Genomic DNA, 22,751 nt, shown 5'->3' with positions numbered 1-22,751 from the left:
CTGGAAGGTGGATTTTACGGCATTATGCCTCCCCACCACAAACCCTAGCACCCCAAAGCTTCCCCACCAAAATATCCAGGTATTTTTCAACCTGGACCTGGCAATTCCTAATTTTTTGTTAGATGTGAACTTCCAGGTGTGCGTTTATGATCACCATACACCTTTGGAAGAGGCACAGAAGGCACTTATATATTCTTTTCGCTGCCACCACTATAAATTAAAGCCCACAAAAAACTGATTTTAAACGGTCACCACCCTGACTGGGGAACACAGACACACAGACAAAAATAATAATAACTGGAACGGATTGTCTTGAACAAAAACTTAAAACTTTTATTGCTGGCTTAACAGAGGCTTCTCAGGTAATTTTGAGAGGATGTAAGCGTATTGGTTTCAGAGGAAGTTTCTTAAAGCTGAACGGTTGCAGAGTAAGTTTGTTTTTAAGCTTAACGGTTACAGGCACTTCACTTATGTTACACAATGTACTTGAACACTCGCAGGTGTCACTTTGCTTATGATTTTATTTCAGAAAAAGATGTTTCAACAAAGATGTTACTGTGGAGGTTTCACACTCCCTCTTAAAATAAAAACTTCAGTCCGCTGCACCTCACCACAAAAATAAAACACCCAGTCTACGCCCAGTGGGATTCAGGCATAACAGCCTCCCGCTCCCACACTCCCAAAATCTGGCTTCTCTGCCACAGGAACGGAACCTCCCAAGACTGGTGTTCACTGTATTGGAGGATAGACCTATAGACTTTTAGAGGTTTCCCTCACAAACAAAACAAACCACCTGAGGGCGGACACTCTCCTCCAAACCTCAGGGTTTTAGCTGACTCAATAGCTTCCGTAGCTATTAACAAACAACAGCCGTGAGAGATCTGGCGGATTCACCTCACGCTGCTACAAAAAGTACCCGAGGGCACAGAAGCTCACACAGAGCCAAAAAATTATAAAGACCAAAAAGCAAGAACCAAGATTCAAGAACCCTTCAGCACTCTCGCTGACAGTATTTATCTGCATATTTTTCTCTGGCAGTATCTGCATATTTTTCTCTGGCCAATCAGGGCTGGCCGGGGCTTAACTCTTTCAGGGGCGGCTTCACCCTGTAACCTGAATGCAGGATAAATGCATTCGTCACACTCCCCTCCTATATTTTCACTTCTCTGGTTGTTCTGAGAAGAAGAAAACCTAGAATGCGACTCCAGTACATAGCCGAGTTTACTGAACTCTCTCTGGCACGTTGTGGTTCCTTGTATATCCCACTCTTGGAGCTGCTTCATATGTTACATCCTCTTCCTGTCCTCTATGGGGCCATCACACAGGACTTCTTGGCAATTTGACATTCTCTGGGAACTCTCTGCTCAGAACTTAATACCCAGGTACATGAGCCCAGGCTGAATTCAATCCTCCCCCATGCCATTTCTTTCAACCCTAAAGGGCCCTGGGGAACTGCCGTTTGTCCTGTTGTGGAAACTTGTATGCACTGATGGTTACAGGGAAGTTTTCCAAGTTGGGCAAATACAAACTCCCTGATGCCACTTCAGGTTGAGGTAATGGGGCTTAAGACCTTTCTCTTGTCTCCCATCATGCCTCAGTCCTGATCTAAATTGGGCCTAAGAGTGCCTGGGAATTAAAAAGGAGCTCACAGACCACTCACAACTTGGAGGAGACTTGAGGACTTTGTAACATGTGAATGAGTTCTCTGCTTTCTTTCTCTGTGAAATTCTTTCTGTCTAGGCAGCCTGGCAGCCTACAACTCACACAACTCATATTAATGAATCCCAGCCAGGGGTGTACCGGCCAGAGGGGCAGGGGGTATTCACTGTCCACGGGCGCTGCCCATCAGGTCACCTGGGGGAGTGCAAAAGCGGCCCACACATACCAAAGCTTGCCGTGGGTCCACGGGGCACCCCTCGACTCGAGGGGCACTTCGGCGGGCTCGCAGCAGGCTGTTGGTCTGGCGCCGGCTTCTGCTGACCTTCCCAACCTCTATTAGAGGCCAGCCTCCAATAGAGGTGATGGGGGGAAAGTGGGCCATGGGAGAGGTGCAGGGGGGCACCCAAAGTAGGTGTTGCCCCTGGGCCCCATTTCCCCCGATACACCTCTGATCCCAGTGAAATGTCTGTAGGGCATGGATGTGATCTGTCAGAAGGTCATCCTCTAAGATTTAAAAACCTTTCCCTTCCCACATTCCAGGCCACGCTGACCTCTTCCCTGATGTCCACAAAGCCATGACGTCTCTTGAGAATACCGTTTTGACCTACCGGAGCCGTATCCCAAGCGCAGAACCCAGCCTGGAGGGATATGCCAAGGTGGCTGAGGTGGGCAATCCAATATCCCTTTTGCTCCATTCTCTTCATGGTGTGTGTGTGTGTGTTAAGTAGCCATCAAGTTGCTTCTGACTTATGATAACCCTACGAATGAATGATCTTTAGAACGTCCTCTCATTGATAGCCTTGCTCAAGTCTTGCAAACTGAGGCTTCTTTAAGGGAATCCGTCCATCTCGTGTTGGGTCTTCCTCTCTTCCTAGCATTATTGTCTTTTCCAGTGAGTCGTGTCTTCCCAAAACATGATCTGATAGCCTCTGTTTGGTCATTTTAGCTTCTAGGAAGAGTTCGGGCTTAATTTGATCTAGAACAGTGGTTCTCAACCTTCCTAATGCCGCGACCCTTTAATACAGTTCCTCATGTTGTGGTGACCCCCAACCCTAACATTGATCCATTTTACAGATGGAGAACACTGATGCAGAGAGTCTTAGGCAACCCCTGTGAAAGGGTCGTTCGACCCCCAAAGGGGTCGCGACCCCCAGGTTGAGGACCACTGATCTAGAATCCACTTCTTGTTTAAGGGGAAGGGGGGTATTTGCTTTTGGTTTTTCCCCTGATTATGACTATGTGGTCTGTCTGTGGGGTTGATTTGCTGCCACTGTATATTTATCAGTCTTTTGCTTGTAGACCGCCTGGGCACAGCTCGCTGGCCACTGTTGGAAGCAGGATGCTGCGCTGGGCAGATCCTTGGTGGTCTTCTGATGTTCTTACGCAGGCTTCACTTACCATGTCCAATGTCTGCATGTTTGTTAGAGCCTGGAACAGAGTCTACGGATGTTCCAAGAAGATGACAAAGAGCCGCTGTCCCAGCTGTACGATAAAGCAGAGGCTGGACCCCCACTGGATGAGAGGAGCTGGTACAAGAGAGAAATCATCATGTATGAGCAGAGGAATGCTGCCCTAAGAGTATCTCTGGATGTGAAGGATGAGGAACTCCACCGGTCAAAGACCACCCTCTGCACGTACCAAGAAGAGCGGGATAAGCTTCAGAGAAAGGTGACTGCAGAAAAACTTCATGCCTTGTATACTGTCGAAGGCTTTCACGGCCGGATTCAACTGGTTGTGGTGGGCTTTCCAGGCTGTATGGCCGTGGTCTGGTGGATCTTGTTCCTAACGTTTCGCCTGCATCTGTGGCTGGCATCTTCAGAGGTGTATCACAGAGGGAAGTCTGTTACACAGATCTTGTTCCTAACGTTTCGCCTGCATCTGTGGCTGGCATCTTCAGAGGTGTATCACAGAGGGAAGTCTGTTACACACCACCTGCAAAGAACTCACAACCATAACCCCACCCGCAATACAATGCACTCAACCACACCTTTGCATAGCACTAAAACATTCCCACTGGACACAGTGTGTAACAAACTTCTCTCTGTGATACACCTTTGAAGATGCCAGCCACAGATGCAGGCGAAATATTAGGAACAAGATCCACCAGACCACAGCCACACAGCCCGAAAAACCCACCACAACCAGTTGAATCCGGCCGTGAAAGCCTTCGACAATACTTACTGATTGGTTCCCCACCCTGGGACATGGACAAATAAACCTCACTAAACTTTCCCTTCTCACTGGTCACAGTGTGTAACAGACTTCCCTCTGTGATACACCTCTGAAGATGCCAGCTACAGATGCAGGTGAAACGTTAGGAACAAGATCTACTAGACCACGGCCACACAGCCCGGAAAGCCAACCAGTTCATGCCTGTAGTTGTTGGCATTTAAATGACCGGATCTGCCTTATATGGAGACTCACCCTGGGTCCATCTATAGGTTTGCCACCTGTTAGGTGGCACCATGATATAAACAAATAGGGAAGGTGCAACAGAAGATCAGAAAAACAACAACTTTGCACCTATCGGCTAGTAGTACCATAGTGCTGAATAACATAAAACCAGAGTATCCTCAACACTCTACATGTCTCCCAAAACCAGTTTAATCGATTCTACATTAAACTCAATATTGCACATGCTCCCTGTGTCTTATAGATGTTTATAAGCACCTTCATATGCTATTATGTAACCTCCAGTGGTGTACTGGGCCTAAATGGCACCCAGGGGCATGACTGGGTCCCCGTGCCCCGCACACCCCATTTACAGGAGCCAGAAGGGAGGTCTGGGGAGGGCAGGAGCTGGCCTGCAGAGAGCCCAGAGGTGGGGCCCAGCAGTGGGCGACTCAGGTGGGCACTGTGGTTGTAGGCCAGCTCCTGCTCTCCCTAGCCTCCCTGGGGTGCGGGGCAGGAGCCGACCTGTGGCTGTGGCGAGCAGTGTCCCAGCACGCAGAGAGCCGCCGGGTGCCAGCCAGGTTGCTGCACCGTGGGAGAGTCTGGGTGCGGGGACCCAGCCGGTGCCCCCCATGTGATGAAACGGTGTGCACCCGGGGACATGGGATTCCCCATGTCTCCATGGGCAGTACGCCCCTGGTAACCTCACATACAAAATAATGTAAGACCAATAATCCTTCGGGCTAATTGGCCACTGGTTACAGACCTGACCTCACCGTCCTCTTGGCACAAAGAATGAGGCTCTGCAGACTCCTGAAAAGCAGAAAAAATTATTTACCATGTATTTGCTATTATCATTCAGGACAGCAATTTGGGCTCCAGTTCTCTCATTGCCTGCTAATGTTCCGGTACTACAATTGATCTCCAGACGACCTAGACTAGTTCCCCTGGCGAAAGTTATTGCTTTGGAGGGTGGACTCTGTGGAATCATACCCTACCAAGGTCCCTCCCTTCCCAAACTCTGCCGTCTCCAGGGTCCATCCTCAAAATCTCCAGGTATTTCCTAATGCAGAGCTGGCAATCTCCCTGAAATTGGAAAGAACTCTCCAGCTTCCAGGGGTCTCAGCTTCCATCTAGACCAGGGGTCTGCAACCTGTGGCTCTCCAGATGTTCATGGACTACAATTCCCATCAGCCCCTGCTAGCATGGCCAATTGGAGAGCCGCAGGTTGCAGACCCCTGATCTAGACATTTAAAAGTTATTGTATTTGTTGGGAAATAACACAAGGACTTTACATCACACGTGCAATGGGAGATTTGGTCCTCCTGGGTGCACACTGGTTGTTTTGTTCCTGGGACTAAAGCATACAGGAAGAAGCGAATGTAACTTCCCCCCCATCCCCCTTCCCTGCTTTTTGTGCATCTGCAAATTGCCCTGTGGAGCCACTATTGGCTCAACTGTAAAAATAACATTATTTCTCTGGCTACGCATACATTTCACGACAGCTCTGCTACGCAGTTTGCAGATGTCACAATAGCAGAGGTGTGTGGGTGGAAGAGGCTGCAAAATTCCCATCACATTGTGTGATACAAAGTCTTTTGGTTGTTCCCGAGCAAAGCAAGGACCTGGTAATGTGTAGACAGGCAGAGAAAGGTCTTCCCTGTATCTGAGAGCCTTGAGTGGGAAATTCCAGGGCCTGAATCTGCAGCTATGTTCAGGTGCTCTTCAGTTAAGCTACACCTTTATAATTGGCCTGTCATCATCTAGTTAAAGAAATAAAAACGTTGCAATCTTCTGCATGTTTACTCAGAAATACACCATGCATGTTTCAATGGGATATAGCTGTGTGGTGTAGTGGTTAAGGTATCCGACCTGGATCTGGGAAACCCTGGTTCAGAGCTCCACTCTGCCATGGAAACTTGCTGGGTGGCCTAGGCCCAGTCACACACACTCAGCTTCGGCCCTGGCAAGTACTGGATGGACAACCTCCAAGCAATGCCAGGGGTATGATATGGAAGCAGGCAATGGCAAATCACCGCTGAACATCTCTTGCCTTGAAAACTTCACAGGGTCTCCATAAGAATCACCACTTTCTTGCCGTACCAGCCTGTACTAACTAATTTTCACCCCCCGCCACAGCTTCATTTTATTAGATATGCACATTTTCGTCAACTATGCAAATGTGTGGTTGATAGTACAGTGTTCACATTAGCATTCCCTGCAGCAGCAATATTGGTGAATGAAAATCCTGTGTTTGCGTAGAGTCCACCTGGAGCCCCACCTGCAACACTATACTATCAGCCACACATTTGCATAGCAAGTTCCACCTAAACACTTACTGATTGGTTCCCCACCCGGGGACATGAAAATTTATACCTCACTAAAACATTTCCTTCTCACTGGACATAATGTGTAACAGACTTCCTTCTGTGATACACCTCTGAAGATGCCAGCCACAGGTGCAGGCTAGACATTAGGAACAAAATCCACCAGACCACGGCCACCCAGCCCGGAAAACCCACTACAAAACATATTGTGTCTCTCTGCAGGTCAAAGAGCTGCAGGCTGCTCTGTGTAAGGTCGAGAATCTCGCAGGTGGGTTTGGCAGCCCTGCTCATGAAGGAGAAAAGTGTGGGTTTCAGGTGAGTGTCGCGCATGTGTATTGTGTCATGGAGGATCTTTGTATAAAGAAACAGGAGTGGGTTGCAGATGAACTGGTTGACAGCCCTTGACTATAGATCCTTGCCTGTATTGCAAAATTCCTTTCTCTTCTTTGTTCTCAATCAGTCAATCTTTATTACAGTCATAGACCAGCATGGACCAGCATAAGATAGATAGGATTCTCACAGTTAAAAGGGTAAAATATATTAATACCATATACAATTATTTAAAAGAATCTACTGGCAGAAGAAAATTCGGAACACCAACAAGTTATGGGAACATAAAGGGGATGGGATAAGAGCAAAAATATTAAAAGGAAACAAGGCACAAGGGAACAATAAAATTGGCCAATTAAAAAACCTTTAAATATTAGAACACTCTAGTAAGACAACCTTAGCATTAATTAAGCCTGTTTTATAGGACAGACCATCCTGTGATCTGGCAACACTAAATGTTGCAAGGAAAAAATGAAATAAGAAAAACATTGCAAACTTATGCTGCCATTGGCAATTTTTATATACCGTATATACTCGTCTATAAGTTGACTTTTTCAGCATTTTTTATGCTGAAAAAGCCTCCCTCGGCTTATATTCACATCTTATGCTCAAGTATATACGGTTTTTATATACGGTATTTATGAAGATCCTCTGAAGATGCCAGCCACAGATGCAGGCGAAACGTCAGGGGAAAATGCTACTGGAACACAGCCATACAACCCGGAAACCCCACAACACCCAAAATATAAAATTGTCCTGTGTAACCTGAAAATCTATGCAGCAATGGTGAAATAAAACTAGTACATATAATTTCACAGCACTGTCACTGAAGCAATAATTTGTTTTCAGCATTAGGCTCAAATTAGATATTATATCTTATATGGGTCAGGACACAGAGGCCTGCCGCCTGAGCCCTCTCACAGTCACACAGAAGAGCAGGGCAATGTTACTTTTAACAGTCCTCTGTTGTTGTTTGGCTCCAGAATGCTGCGGGACGGGGTGGGGTGGGGTGGCTTCCAGCTTCCCTTCCATACCATTTTTGCCACTAAAAATGGCCAACCAGGGATGGGGGTTGCTTGTCCCTTTCTGTCTGCATGTGTACCAGGAAAAACAGGGTAAGATACCCTGTACCTGTATGTGATAGCGAGTCAGGCCTGGCACATGAATTCCCACTCACATGAGATGTAGCATCTGCTTTCAGCCTTCGATCTCTGGCTGTAGTTAAAAATCATACTGTATGAGAAGAGATTCCTAAATCCTATGAGTGCCTTAATCCCTACTGATAAGGGGAAGGTAGTAAATGTAACAGAATTGTGTCTCATTTTCCAGCAGGACCCAATAACTGCAGCCCAGAACTTGATCCGCTGCTTTCAGGGTGCCCCCAGCACCCACCCCATCCACAGCCTCTTACCCCAGCAGAACCCAAAGCCCATGGAGACACAAACAAAAGACATGGAAGGCCAAATCCTGCAGCTCCGTAGGTACGGGTCGTCCGGTAACCTTGCAGCCCCCTCTTCATCTTAATACAATATCATTTCACTAATTTTCAAAATTGGGAAAGGATTCAGGGTGGGATCACAGTTGGTAGTGTAACTCAGTGGCAGAGCCTCTGAATGCTTTGCACATGGAAAGCAGAGGTGGGATCCAGCAGGTTCTCACAGGTTCCCGACAGTAGGTTACTAATTATTTGTGTGTGCCGAGAGGGGGTTACTAATTGGTGATTTTGCCACGTGATTTTTGCCTTAGTTACGCCCCTCCTCTCAGCAGTAGCGCGCAGAACTTGAAGCAGTCTAGCAGGGGGTGCACTGGTGTGCGTGGCAGCCTATGCCTGCGAGCATTTGTTTCCCACCCAAGGACCGACGCAGCGGCTGCGTCCTTGCCACAGCCCCACCCAGGAATGCCCCACCCCCGGAATGCCCGACCACGTCCCCGTCGTGCCCCACCCAGCCCCATTGGCACTATGCCACAGTTTGAATCCCACCACCAGGGGAACCTGTTACTAAAATTTTTGGATCCCGCCACTGATGGAAAGTCCCAGGTTCAAACTCTACTGCTTGAGAGGGAGTAGAGTTCTGGATTAGTATGTACGGTAGCAACCACCCTTTGCATGTTCATGAGCAAAGAAAACTGCTCTTGACCATCTTCTACCCAAAGGTTCATGGCTATGTAGGAGAACACCCCCTGTGCATGCAGAAAGCCCCAAGCATTTCATTCAGTGGTATCTCCAGTTTTACAGGGGTCGCCACGGATGCATAATGCTTGTCTGTCCTCCTGCCCTTAGGTTCATTGAAAAACTGAAAGGCCTGAACTTGCTTCTTTCAGCCACGCTGCAGGAATGCAAGAACAACTCAGAACGACTCAGCCTGCTGCTAGACCGACAAGAGTCTGATACCACTGCCCTCCGCTTGGCTGTGCAGTACAGGTGAAGATTCGGATGGCATTGATTTGCTCCCTGGCTTACTGTTGGTTATCACCTTATAACTCTCCAATCAGTAATTTCCAGTAATTGGGAGCTGGTGGAGTATAATGGTTCAGTGTGTCCGATTAGTAATCTGGGAGACCCAGGTTCGAATTCCCACTCATGCTGTGGAAGTTTACCAGATGACTTTGGCCACTCACACATTCCAAGCCTAACCTACCTCACAGGGTTGCTGTGAGGATAGTATGGAGGAGAGATAAAGGAGGTGTACCACTTTGGACTCCAGGGGGGGAGAAAGATGAAATAAATAAACAAGCAAGTAAAATTGCTCTGCTCTCCTGTTGGGAAAACTCATCAGAGAGGGTATATTTACCATTTTTCTCTTTCGTTCTCTTTCTCACGGATCTGTCAGCGAAGAGTGTTTGGAGGCCTATGAAGTTCTATGGTCCCTGACCACACCTCAGCAGCATCCCAGAACTGAGTCAGCAGAGGTTGGAGATGTCTCCAGAAGAGGTCAGTCCACAAGGCTGTTGTTGATACAGCAGAGGTGTACCTGGGGAAAATGGCGCTGGGGCAACACCTGCTCTGGGCGCCTGCCCCCCGCCCCCCACTTATCTTAGCCGGCTGAAGTTCCACCAGCTGAAGAAGCAGAGGGGTCGAGGGGTGCCCAGTGGGGCCCAGCCAGGAAGTTCTGCTGGCTGAAGGAGCAGCCTGGCAGGGCCAGGCTGAGGGGTGGCTTCCACATGATCCAGTGGGCGTGCCCGAGGTCAATTGACCCCCATGTCCCTCTGGTAGTCACGCCACTGACAGTACTGTCCTAATGCACAGTTTCTGGATCGGACGAGTTTTATCCTGTCCCTCTGTTTAGTTAACAGGGGCAGCTTCCTCCAGTGCAGGAGACCTTAGAAGAGGATAAAACCCACCAGGTCTAGTAATTCCCCCTCATACAGGAGTGGAGTGCCATTTAACTTTGAGTAGGGAAATTCTCCCTGGCGGGCTTGCTTGGTATCTCTACTCTTTGTTTTTTTGGGACTGGCTTTACACTTCTCAGTCGACTCCTACCCTTATACCTCTGGTTCTTCCTTACCTAACTTTGGCGCTTGGGTGTGTATGAAAGGGTCAGTTTCTGCTGCACTGACTCTTGTGTCCCCCTCCTCCAACCCCAGGTGACCCTGGCAGTTTCTGTCATGAAATGAAGGCAGCAGTGATGGTTGATGCTTTAAGGTCTTGGGAAGAAGGCTGCGTGAACAGTAAGAGGTACGGGTGTGCTGACTTTCAGCAGAGGTGCCCAAGGGAAGAGATGTGAAGGGTGGGTTGGCCTTGGTTGAATTGCTGGGGAGCTGAAGTGCCAAACCCCACAGGATGTGGCAGGCCCTAGAGAAAGACCCACAGAAGGAACAATCTGAAGTCCAAGTCCCTTGCTGGCTGAGTTTTCAGCTGGAAAGGTCCTCCTGAATGGGATTAGAGGGAGGTTTTGGAATATCCTTGAATCTGTAATATTTAACAATTGTTATGTGCTCTGCACTGAAACTATCAAGCAAGTGCTAACACACAAAAAAGAATTATTTGGTCAATTGTGTGCATGCACACAAAAGTACCTTTCAATTGTAGTTGTTGTAGAATGGTGGACTCTAGTCTGGAGAACCAGGTTTGATTCCCACTCCTCCATATGAAGCCTGCTGGGTAACCTTGGGCTAGTCACAGTTCTCTCTCAGAACTCTCTCACCGGCACTTGCTTCACAAGATGCCTGTTGTGGAGAGAGGAAGGGAAAGGAGTTTGTAGCCCTTAGTCTCCAAGCGGGGTATAGGGTTAATTCAAACTCTCCTTCCTTCCTTCCTTCCTTCCTGCCTTCCTGCCTTCCTGCCTTCCTGCCTTTCTGCCTGCCTGCCTGCCTGCCTGCCTGCCTGCCTGCCTGCCTGCCTGCCTGCCTGCCTGCCTGCCTGCCTGCCTGCCTGCCTGCCTGCCTGCCTGCCTGCCTGCCTGCCTGCCTGCCTGCCTGCCTGCCTGCCTGCCTGCCTGCCTCCCTCCCTCCCTCCCTCCCTCCCTCCCTCCCTCCCTCAGCAGAGCTGTCAGACTTGAGGTTGTCTTTTTAGAGTATACTGTGATTTGATCATTATAGTCTGTCTGCGAGTTTCATCATTCCCTTGTGCCTATTCCCCTTTTTATTTCTAATCTTTTCATTTCCTTTTAATGTTCAGATTCTTATCCCTTCCTACACCTTTCTTGCAATCCCATTTTCCCCCAGTAGATTTTAATTGTTTGTAACTTATCTAATTTATGCTGGTCTATGTTCATAATAAAGATTGATTGATGGGTGGGTGGGATGGTGTGTTTGGCAGTCTTAATGGATCAATTTTAACATACCGTTGCATCAAGATTCTTTTGTGTAGTGTTTTACTGGGGGGCATGAGCATAAGTTCCCATTGCTAACACTCCACAAAAAGAATCTTCGGGCAGCTTTGTGCACAATTGCATTGAGATTGCTTTTTTGCCTTGCTTTATCAAAGTACATGGAAGAGGGAGGGAGGAAGATGTAAAGGAGTTGGCATTGGAGGGACTTACTTTCAGAATGAAATAATGGGGAACCATGCTGAGGAAGTCCTCTGGGTGCCCTTGACCCTCAACTTTTTGCTGGTGAGTAGGCTCTCTGTTATTGAAAGCTCACAACTTGGAAAGAGTCTGTTCTCGTTGCAGCTCCACAGAGCTGAGAAGTTTGGAGGAGGACAGAAGGAAGGTTTTGCAAGAGTACATCAGGCACCGGAGGATAGAACAGGACTCTCTGAAGCTCCCCATCCCACAGACACTGTCCGGTGCTGACTCTGTGGCAGCCAGAATCAATGCAGAGGTCAGAACAAAAGTAGCAGAGGTGCAGAGAGCTGTGTGTGCCGTTGTTCCTGCTGCATGTCCCAAGATGGAGAAGTTGCACCTGGTGCAAGGACTGCAGATGGCCAAGGTAAGCGAGAATGGGATGTGGGTGGGGCAGTGACTCCCAAATCACTCAAAGGCAGCCCGCTTCCTTTCAAGATAAAGAGGAATGGAGCCAGTGGCGTATCTGCCCAGGGATGGGGGGGTACTCTCTGTCCCCGGGCGCCCCTAAACTGGTTATGTGGGGGGTGCAAAATCAGGCCCCCACATGATCTGAAAGATGGCAAGGCAGCAGGAACTCCTGCTGCCTTGTCGTCTTCATGTGCCCTCGGCCCCGCCCTTTTGTCATTGACATGGCCGGGCCAAGGAAGCCTGAGGACACTGCCCCCCCAAGCTGGCAGCCAGCAGTCACTTCTGCCCCCTTCTCTGGGAAGAGCAGAAGCAACTGCAAGGCTGGGAGCCGGGGGGGGGAGAGGCTTGGGGGTGGGGTCACCCCCCTGAGCCCTGCCCCCAGGCATAGCGAGGGGCACCTGGAGAACAGCTGTCTCTGGCGCCATTTCCCCCACATGCCTCTGAACGGAGCACCCATTCTGTTCCTTTCATTTCAAAACATTGCATTGCACTCAGAGGTGAATCTAGGGAAAATGTAGCCCGGGGCAAAATCTGAGTTTTCCTCCTCCTGCCCCCATTGTATGGGCGGCCGCTTTCCCCAGGTACGACCAAACAACTTTTTTTGCACCAGATCTTGAAGTCAGTGTATGGACCTGGGGGGGAAGGAGGATGGGTATGAGGGGCAATCCCCCCCCCTTCGTAACTAATTGGCCACAGCCCAGGGTCATTTACCCCATATGTTCTCCTGGCCCTGCACTACTTCTAAATTCTGGTTTCACAAGAGGGTCAATTCATATGTTAGGAAGTCCTCATATCACCTCTGATCCAATTGACAGACAGATTATGCAGAGGCCGATTACTGAATTCTGGTGTGGGAAACTTCCTTGCATTGACATACAAGGAAGTTGGTGTGCACCTACTGCTCTTGCTCTTGGCTTTCTCCGCGGAAAGCAAGAGCACTTCTGGCATGCACTTGATGGCAGGGCAGTGCAGAGTGGAGGTAAGCTCTCCTGCCCACAATTGGCCATGCTTAGTGAATTCTGAGTTTGGAATTTAATTTCCTGGCAAGCACAAGCCCAATTTGGGCTGTGAACAGTGACGCAGGTATAAATTTTTATGGGGGGGCTTGGGGGCCACGCCTCACCAGCCCCTGGGTGCATGGCCACACCTCCCCAAGGCCCGCCCCCCAGATCCACCCGTCAGCCCCCCAGCAGACAGGGCTCTGCCGGCCCCCACCTGGAGACGGAAGTTCCACCCCCACCTGACTCCATCCCCCGCCCCACCCACCACCAGCTGAGCCGGCAGCTGGCAGTCCCTTCTGCCCTGCCCTCCGGGGAGGCCACAAGAGACTGCCATCGCCGGCCTCAGAGAGCTGCTTTTATAAGCACTGAGGCCAGGGGGTGGGGCTTGGGGAGGCGTGGCCATGCCCCCAGGGGCAGGTGGGCGCATGGCCCTGCCCCCTGAGCCCTGCCCCCTGGCCTCAGTGCTTATAAAAGCAACTCTCCGAGGCCGGGGACTGTAGTCTCTTCTCCCTGGTGGGGAGAGCAGAAGGGACTGCCGGCTGGGAGCCCAGCCAGTGGGGGGGGAGCTTTGGACATGTAATAGGGGGTTTGAACTTGGGAATCCCCCCCTTACCTGCGTCCTTGGCTGTGAATTGAGTTCTGCTATAGAACTTCCAAAACTCATCTGGTGATGGGGACATGCAGACTTTGTAGCCCATGCATCAGTGCTAGAAGAATCCCTCCACTCCTATCTTTTTCTCGAAAGTGGTTTCAGTCATAGCGAGTTCATGAAGGTTAACAGATATATTTCTATATACACTGGCCAGAGCCCCTTGGAGATAGGGCGGTATAGAAAACTAAACAATGAATAAATAAAAATAAATATATGATCCTGTTAGCATAGTAACAAGCAGAATGTGGTTTTGTGCATCACTTCATGATAGGAACAGTTGTCTAGCTAAAGACTAGCCTTTTTTCCTCAGAAATCATAAACTTAAAGTGAGAGACAAACAGAGATAAACTTAAAGTGAGAGACAAACAGAGATAAACTTAAAGTGAGAGACAAACAGAGATAAACTTAAAGTGAGAGACAAATAGAGATAAACTTAAAGTGAGAGACAAACAGACTACTATATACATAGAGTATCACTTATATACTGATACATTCACAGTTCATCGTTTGGTTACAATTTCAAGCATAGTCTACAATAACTAAACATTTCAGTCAGAGCCTTTTTGATTAAACAGAACACATAACATCTTTCCTCAGCAAGAGTCAGGGAGCAACTGTTTCCAACTGTCACCTTTAGAATGTTCATAGAGATCTCCCAGAATTCCACACTGCTGCATACAAGCAAGGCTGTAATTTCCAACAGTTCACGCAGTCTGTATGACTAATTCCATTGACTGACCAATTAACCTTGTGATCGATTGGCCAAAATGTCTTTGATCCCTCATCTGTTTTGTCCGTCAATTGCATCCCAGGAAACCTTGGCTGACTTAAATATCAGGCTGCATTTAATGGAGAAGGAGAAGCGTTGCCTGGAGCTCCGGACATATACTCTGAAGGCTCAAGAGGCCGCTTGCTTGTTGATCATCCGGATCCTTCAAGAGCTCTGTGAGTCAAATCAGGGACAACTGTCTGGATCTTCCGATAGCAGTAGCAGTGATGAAGACAGCAACCTAAAGGTAAGATCTGGGAAGAAGAAGGCGAAGAAGAGTTGGTTTTCTCTATCTTTCAGGAAACTCAAAATGGCTTACAAATACCTTCCCTTCCCCACAACCAACACCTTGTGAAGTAGGTGGGCCTGAGAGAGTTCTGAGAGAACTGTGATTAGACCAAGGTCACCCAGCTGGCTTCATGTGTAAGAATAGGGAAACAAACCCGGTTCTCCAGACTGGTGGACAGTCAGGGACATGAACAAATGACCACCTCCGTGAAGCAGAAACTAAATGTTTACATTTCCAAAATAGGCATCATTTCTGAAAGGAGAGTCTTCATTTTCCTTTGGGTTATTTTATAATAGGGGTGAACAGTGGCAGCCCTAATAGCCCAGACTATCTCGATCTCTTCAGAGCTCAGAAATTATGTGCGGTTAATACTTGGTTGGGGAACCACCAAGGAAAACTGGGGCTGCTATACCAAGGAAGGCAAAAGCCAACCACCTCTGCTCATCTGTTGTTCTGAAACCCCCATGAGAAGGAACTCAATGGGATCATCATGAGATGGCTGCAACTTGACGATACACCTCACCTTGTAGGCAAATAGATTTTCCTTCCTCTCCCATTTCAGAATTTTGTCTTTTGAATTTTGCTGTTCTCCCAATTTTGATTTAGTTAGCCGGATTTCTGAAACGAATCTTGGAACTGAAGCATGTGCAGAGTGCCGTCGCTCCCTATTATTTATTTATTTATTTATTTATTTATTTATTTATTTATTTATTTATTTTCAAATGTAGATTATTATGGTAGATTTCAAATGTTATTTTCAAATGTAGATTATTATGGTAAATTTCACAGCTGCCAGATCTTTAGCTGGTTGTTGGCCTTCATTACAAATAGAGCCTCACCCAGAGACCTAGGAAGTTGTAACATATCAGCATCGTTTTTGTGCGGATCCCAGCAGGGCTACCTTCTGAATGTGACCAATGTTAATTTTGTCATTATGATGATGATGATGATGATTATTATTATTTATTTATTTATTTTATTTATACTTTGAGCTTCTATACCGCCCCGTCCCCGGAGGGCTCTGGGCGGTGTACAGCATATGATAAATACAATCATAAAATCATCATAAATTGGCTAAAACTTATAAAAGCAGCGGAGACTATCTAAACATTAACACTTAAAATAAAGCATAAATAAAAGCGTGGGTAACGCCCGATAACCTAATATCAAATCCTCCCCCCAAGGGAGGAACGGCAGATCCCCTCAGATGTTATAGGCCCAGATGTAGGAGCCAGAAGACGGGGGGGGGGCACTATCAGCGGCTGGTCCCTCCAAAGGCCCGGCGGAACAGCTCCGTCTTACAGGCCCTGCGGAACTCACCAAGGTCCCGCAGGGCCTGGACAGCTGGTGAAAGAGCGTTCCACCAGGCCGGGGCCAGGGCTGTAAAAGCCCTGGCCCGTGTGGAGGCCAGCCGCATCATCAAGGGGCCAGAGACCACCAGTAAATTGGCCTCTGCTGAACGAAGAGGCCGTGTGGGAACATATGGGGTGATGCGGTCTCGAAGATACGAGGTGATGATGATGGTGATGATGATGATGGTAGATTTCTCAGCTGCCAGATCTTTAGCTGGTTGTTGGCCTTTCATTTGAATTTGAGCCTCACTCAGAGGCCTAGGAATGTATCGGCGTAGTATTAGTACGGATCCCAGCAGGGCTGCCTTCTGAATTTGACAGATGTTAATTTTGTCGTCGTCGTCGTCGTCGTCATCATCATCATCATCATCATCATGGTAGATTTCTCAGCTGCCAGATCTTTAGCAAGTTGTTGGCCTTTCATTACAATTTGAGCCTCACCCAGAGGCCTAGGAAGTTGTAATGTATCGGCGTAGTATTCATGCGGTTGTTGTTTGTTGTTGTTGTTATCCCCAAAGGGTTCTGGGTGATGTACAACAGCTAATCCAAGTACAATACAACAATAAATATAAATACAAATTATAAATCTTAAACATTAAAATCCCTTAAAAACACAAGCAACAGCATGATTAACCCACATTGATTGATTGATTGATTGATTGATTGATTGATTGATTGATTGATTGATTGATTGATTGATTGATTGATTGATTGATTGATTGATTGATTGATGGCTGGCATCCATCCTAAGGCTAGGAGGGGGCCAGCAATGCTTAAGATGGTAAAAATATAATGCAGAGACAATGCCGGAGATGGTATGAAAAGTGGTACAGTGCATCAAGAGGGGGCAGCAGACCGCTTTTCTTCATACCAGGTGTGATGCTATAGGGTTGTCCAGCTCAGCTGATGTCTGGAGATCTCTCAGAACTACAACCAATCGCCGGACCACATAGATCACTTCCCCTGGATGAAATAGTGGCTTTGGAGGGTAGATTCTATGAAATTATACCCCGCTGAGGCTCCTCCCATTCCTAAACCTCGCCCTCCCCAGGCTCCACCCCCAAATCTCCAGTTGTTTCTCAACCTAGAGATGGCAATTCCATGAAGCTGATCCAAGCCAGGCATACCCACTGCCCACTGATAATGTCAATGGGTGTACCTAAGAGCAACAGCTTAGTATGTCACACTGCTTTGAAGCAGTCTTCCTATAGAAGTGTTGAGAGAGTCATAATTGGGCGTGTGTTTTTCCCCAGAAAGTTATTTATTTTATTTTTATTTATTTCACTTATATGCTGCCCTTCCCCTTGCAGGCTCAGGGCTGCTTCCAACATATGATACTACAATAAAATCTGAAGATAAAACAACAGTAGAAGTCCAGAGGGCAACTAAACTTCACCAATAAATATAATGAAATTCCTATCATTGATACATATGCAAAGGAATACAGGGAAAAGATGTGGAGGGGATGTTCCTTGAAGGCCTGTGAAAGGCTGTATTAGTTGGTGTGCAGAATTTATGGGCAACAACAGCTGATTGGAACAGTGTAACTGCTGAATTAGATGTTGTTTTTAATGTATTTTGCAATCTGGAGTAGTTATGTAAGCTGGTTTGAATCCTTGGGAAAAGGCAGGGTAGAAATGCTTTAAGAAATAAATACATCATCTCAGGCTAAAGCTGCCAGCACAATGAACACTGGAAGCTAAACAAAAGCTCTTTTAAATAGCACAGCTCTACTGTGCTTGCGAAACTAAGCAGGCTCCCAATGGCTCCCATTTCAAAAGAAGCAGGCTCCCAGTGGCTCCCATTCCAAAGGATTGGAGCCGCCACTAAAAGAGCCCTGGAAAAGGATCCCACCACCCTAACCTCTCTGTGTTTGGGGACGGAAAGAGGGAACTGACCTAAACCAATTCCTTTCAGTTCCTTTGCATCTTTCCCCCATCTGAGTTCTCTATGCACATTAAGAAAAACACTGAAACTCAATGCTGTCATGCTTTTGACTGCATATATCTTTGTGCAGAGTTTTCATACCATGTTTCTCCGAAAATAAGACAATGTCTTATATTAATTTTTGCTCCCAAAGATGCGCTATGTCTTATTTTCAGGGGACATCTTATTTTTCCGCTCCACAGCTGCATGCTCTGGTGTTCTGTTCGACGGGCATGCTTCCAAACAAAAACTTTGCTACGTCTTACTTTCGGGGGATGTTTTATATTTAGCACTTCAGCAAAACCTCTACTACGTCTTATTCTCAGGGGATGTCTTATTTTAGGAGAAACAGGGTAGATGGGTAAAATGGTACTCCCAAAGAATCTGAATGCGATGGTAGTTACTACTGTCGCCAGCTTGCTTTTTTTCCAGTGTTTCATTGATGTATATATGCATGCCCATTGTTATGCAAATGTCCGGAATAGATGATGTGCAAACAGACAGGAGAAATGGAAAGGTGTAGTATATGTAACCTGGAAATAAAAGCATCACACCAGATAGAGGATTGCTAAAGCCTCTGTAGCAAAGAAATGTTGCGTTCACCACAATCCAGAAAATGAACACTTTCAAAAACTGTCTCCTTGCCAATTCACAGATAAGACACTAAGCCAGTGATGGCGAACCTTTTCGATATCGAGTGCCCAAACTGCAACCCAAAGCCCACTTATTTATCGCAAAGTGCCAACATGGCAATTTCACCTGAATACTAAGGTTTTAGCTTAGAAAAAACAGTTGGCTCCGAGGTGTGCGTTACTCAGGAGTAAGCTTGGTGGTAGTCAGTGGCTTTGCTTTGAAGCAACCGTGCAACTCTTCCAACGGGTGAATCACGACCCTAGGAGGGTTTACTCAGAAGCAAGCCCCACTGCCAGCCACCAAGCTTACTCCCAGGTAAAGGATCACGCTTTAGTTCTTTGCATGAAAATCAGTGGGGTTTAACAGCGCTTACCAGGGTTACCTACACTGTTTCCCCAAAACTAGGTCTTAGGTTTGATGCTAATAATCGAGCCCAGCGGCCCAGGCCAGCCTAGATGGGGGGGGGGGCACTCTGTTTGCACGTGCCCACAGAGAGGGCTCTGAGTGCCACCTCTGGCACCTGTGCCACAGGTTCGCCACCACTGCACTAAGCAGAGCCTTGCCAAACCTTCTTTGGAGGTTTTTAAACAGAGGCTGGATGAGCATATATCAGGAGTGCTTTGATTGTGCGTTCCTGCAATGCAGGGGGTTGGACTTGATGGCCCTTCTGGTCTCTTCCAACTCTATGATTCTATGAAAGGTCATCCAGCCCCAGGTCCTGTTCCCACTGATGCCCAGGAAAAACCACTCCATCAGGGAGCGAATTAATTCTTGCAGGGTTTTTTTTACTAGCAAACCTCTGATTTCCATTTATCCTCTTCCATAATGCTTAGGACTACATTCCTACCTGTGTCTCCAAAGGGAACCGCTTCCGTTTAGTTCAGGATTCTGGTGGACGGCAACCTGCTGCAGATCCCAAGGCTCAGATTCCAGACGTTCTTGATACGTTGGCTCGGTAGGTGCAGTTTCATCTATGACCTGAATGAGGCGCTGTGCCCCCTCCAGTTGCTTTTGCTCATTTATCCACTTCTAGACCAGATCAAATCACATCTTTGTTTCTTTTAAAGAAACATAACCAGCCAGGAAGAAGGAGGTGGAGAGGAGCTGGTGTTCAGCGGGTGGAGTTCCCACTTTGCACATTTAAAGTCCCAGGTTCAATGCAGCAAAAATCCACAGCAAAGCTTTTCTGTGTTCAACGAGAGAGACTGTCTCTCAGTGACAGAGCAAGGGATTTGTATGAAAAAGTCCCAAGATCAGTCCGTACCATCTCCAGTTTAAGGACTTAGATAGCAGATTGTAGGAAAGACTTTGCTCTGTCTTAGACCCTGGAGATCCACTATCACCCAGAATAGGCAACACTCCTGAGGTGTGATTTGGCATAACGCAATCTGATGGGTTCATGAGCAAAAATCCAGATTGGTATTCTTTTGCTTTCAGCCAGGGGGGTTCAGAGCTTAGAGGCAGAGCAGATGTTTTGCACACAGTCCTTGTGGGGTGAAGTTCGCAAGCTGCAGGGCTGAAAAAGAGCCACCAGAACATGAAATACATAGAACATGCTACAAAGTCATCGTGTCAGAGTTGACAGATGTCGTTTGGGAATTCCATACTCGAAATCTAAGAAGAGTTTGGATTTATACCCCGCTTTCCTCTTCTGTAAAAAGACTCAAGGGGGCTTACAGACTCTTTTCCCTTCCTCTCCCCACAACAGACACCTTGTGAGGTAGGGGGGGCTGAGAGAGTTCTGAGAGAACCATGGCTAGTCCAGCGTCACCCAGCAGGCTTCACGCGGAGGAGCAGGGAAACAAATTCAGCTCACCAGAAAGAGACTGCTGCTCATGTGGAGAAGTGGGGAATCAAACACAGTTTTCCAGATTAGCTCTTAACCACTATGCTATGCTGGCTCTCCCACACTTGCAGAAGCCTGATTCAGATCACAACTGCAACATACAGGAAGAAGAGTTGCCTTTTCTAGCCACTTTTCTCTAGTGAGAGGAGTCTCAAAGCAGCTTACACTAGAGTTTGGAAGAAGAAGAAGAGTTTGGATTTATACCCCATCTTTCTCTCCTGCAGGAGACTCAAAGGGGCTTACAATCTCCTTGCCCTTCCCCCCTCACAACAAACACCCTGTGAGGTAGGTGGGGCTGAGAGAGCTCCGAGAAGCTGTGACTAGCCCAAGGTCACCCAGCTGGCATGTGTGGGAGTGCATAGGCTAATCTGAATCCCCCATATAAGCCTCCACAGCTCAGGCAGCAGAGCCGAGAATCAACCCCGGTTCCTCCAGATTAGATATACGAGCTCTTAACCTCCTACACCACTGCTGCTCCTACAATCCCTTCTCTCCCCAATAGGCACCTTGTGCAGTAGGTGGGGCTGAAAGGGTTCTGAGAAAGACCTGTGACCCAGGGTCTCCCAGCAGGCTCCATGTGGAGGAATGGGGAATGAAACCCGTTTCACAAGATTAGAATCCACTGCTCATGTGAAGGAGCAGGGAATTAAACCTAGTTCTCCAGATTAGAGTGCACCTCTCATAACCACTACACCAGCGATGGCGAACCTTTTCGAGACCAAGTGCAACCCAAACTGCAACCCAAAACCCACTTATTTATCGCAAAGTGTCAACACGGCAATTTAACCTGAATACTGAGGTTTTAGTTTAGAAAAAACGGTTGGCTCCGAGGCGTGTGTTACTCAGGAGTAAGCTTGGTGGTAGTCAGTGGCTTTGCTTTGAAGCAACCGTGCAACTCTTCCAACGGGTGAATCACGACCCTAGGAGGGTTTACTCAGAAGCAAGCCCCACTGCCAGCAACTGAGCTTACTCCCAGATAAAGGATCACGCTTTAGTTCTTTGCATGAAAATCAGTGGGGTTTAACAGCACTTACCAGGGTTACCTACACTGTTTCCCCAAAACTAGGTCTTAGGTTTGATGCTAATAATCGAGCCCAGCGTGGGGCACTCTGTTTGCGCGTGCCCACAGAGAGGGCTCTGAGTGCCTGGCACCCGTGCCATAGGTTCGCCACCATTGCACTACACTATACCACGCTGGATTAAGGGGGGATTTAAGTCTTCCCACCTTGTGCCACCCCTAGGGAAACTTATGTGGGACCCATTAGAATGCCACATCACTGGGGTTAGGGCACAGTGACCCCCGTGATCTGGAAATCCACATAAAAAGGTTTTGGCCCTCCCTTTGTACCAGAGATTGTCTGAATTTTTTGTTTTGTTTTAACTTTTAAAAAGAAATTGTGTATATTTATGGTGTAATGAAATTATACAATATTATAAATATATTTTATGCATTTCGGAGTTTCGAAACTTTTTCTGTGTCATCTACTGGCCTTTGCATGTTGTCTGCAGCTTCTGGAAAACTCCCCCCAAATTCCTCTTTAATGTCTTATGCCGATCCGTGATATATCAAAACCGTGATGGGGAAAATTGCAATGTAGAAGGGATAACTGTATAAGTTTTCCCCATGAGGCAAATACTGGCCTCGTGGGACCATTTTCAGGCTGGGAAAATGGCACAGATGAAGGCTTCAGCTACTTCTTCCTAGGGTGCTGTTGTCTTGATCCAAATCGAGTCTGTATGTACCAGGGGGAAAAGCACAGAACCCCGCAGAGCACATCTAATTGGTAGGTCTTGGGATAGTCACATGTCACTGGGGGAAGGGGGAGATAAGGTCTTTGTAATGTGTGCATTTATATAGCAAATTAGATAGACCAATGATGTCACACAGAATAAGGCTGTTTCCTGTGTCGACATTGTAGATTTATGTTCTCGGCTTAATTGGATTTCAAGGAAACTGCTGACATACTATACATGACATTTAATAAAATGGAAACGATGTGATTTAAAAACACAGTTCAAAATGCAAAATGCGGAATTTTATTCTTTCCAGGGTCAGCTCACAAGCTGAACCATTGTGCAAAAGCCAGATTACTAATGAGATTCTCTGAACCTCCAGACTAGAGAGTCTCTCTAACAGCACACGGCATTCAGTTGCACAA

General features: G+C 47.4%; 1 protein-coding gene across 1 annotated transcript in view; it reads left to right on the top strand.

The window, feature by feature from the left end:
- The window catches only part of USHBP1 (USH1 protein network component harmonin binding protein 1), a 67,545-nt gene that overhangs the window by 5,604 nt on the left and 39,190 nt on the right, over positions 1-22,751 (top strand). Inside the window, exons 4-13 of the mRNA XM_048497810.1 lie at positions 2,200-2,324; positions 3,085-3,327; positions 6,600-6,692; positions 8,040-8,188; positions 8,989-9,129; positions 9,539-9,639; positions 10,293-10,383; positions 11,822-12,080; positions 14,590-14,793; positions 19,580-19,701. Of these exons, the coding sequence (XP_048353767.1) occupies positions 2,200-2,324; positions 3,085-3,327; positions 6,600-6,692; positions 8,040-8,188; positions 8,989-9,129; positions 9,539-9,639; positions 10,293-10,383; positions 11,822-12,080; positions 14,590-14,793; positions 19,580-19,701 (1,528 nt within the window). The remainder of the gene's footprint in view (positions 1-2,199; positions 2,325-3,084; positions 3,328-6,599; positions 6,693-8,039; positions 8,189-8,988; positions 9,130-9,538; positions 9,640-10,292; positions 10,384-11,821; positions 12,081-14,589; positions 14,794-19,579; positions 19,702-22,751) is intronic.

The sequence above is a fragment of the Sphaerodactylus townsendi genome, linkage group LG05 (genome assembly GCF_021028975.2).
Source record: "Sphaerodactylus townsendi isolate TG3544 linkage group LG05, MPM_Stown_v2.3, whole genome shotgun sequence".
Lineage (NCBI taxonomy): Eukaryota > Metazoa > Chordata > Lepidosauria > Squamata > Sphaerodactylidae > Sphaerodactylus > Sphaerodactylus townsendi.
Note: the sequence above shows the minus strand (reverse complement) of the source record. Positions and strands in the feature narration are given on the sequence as shown.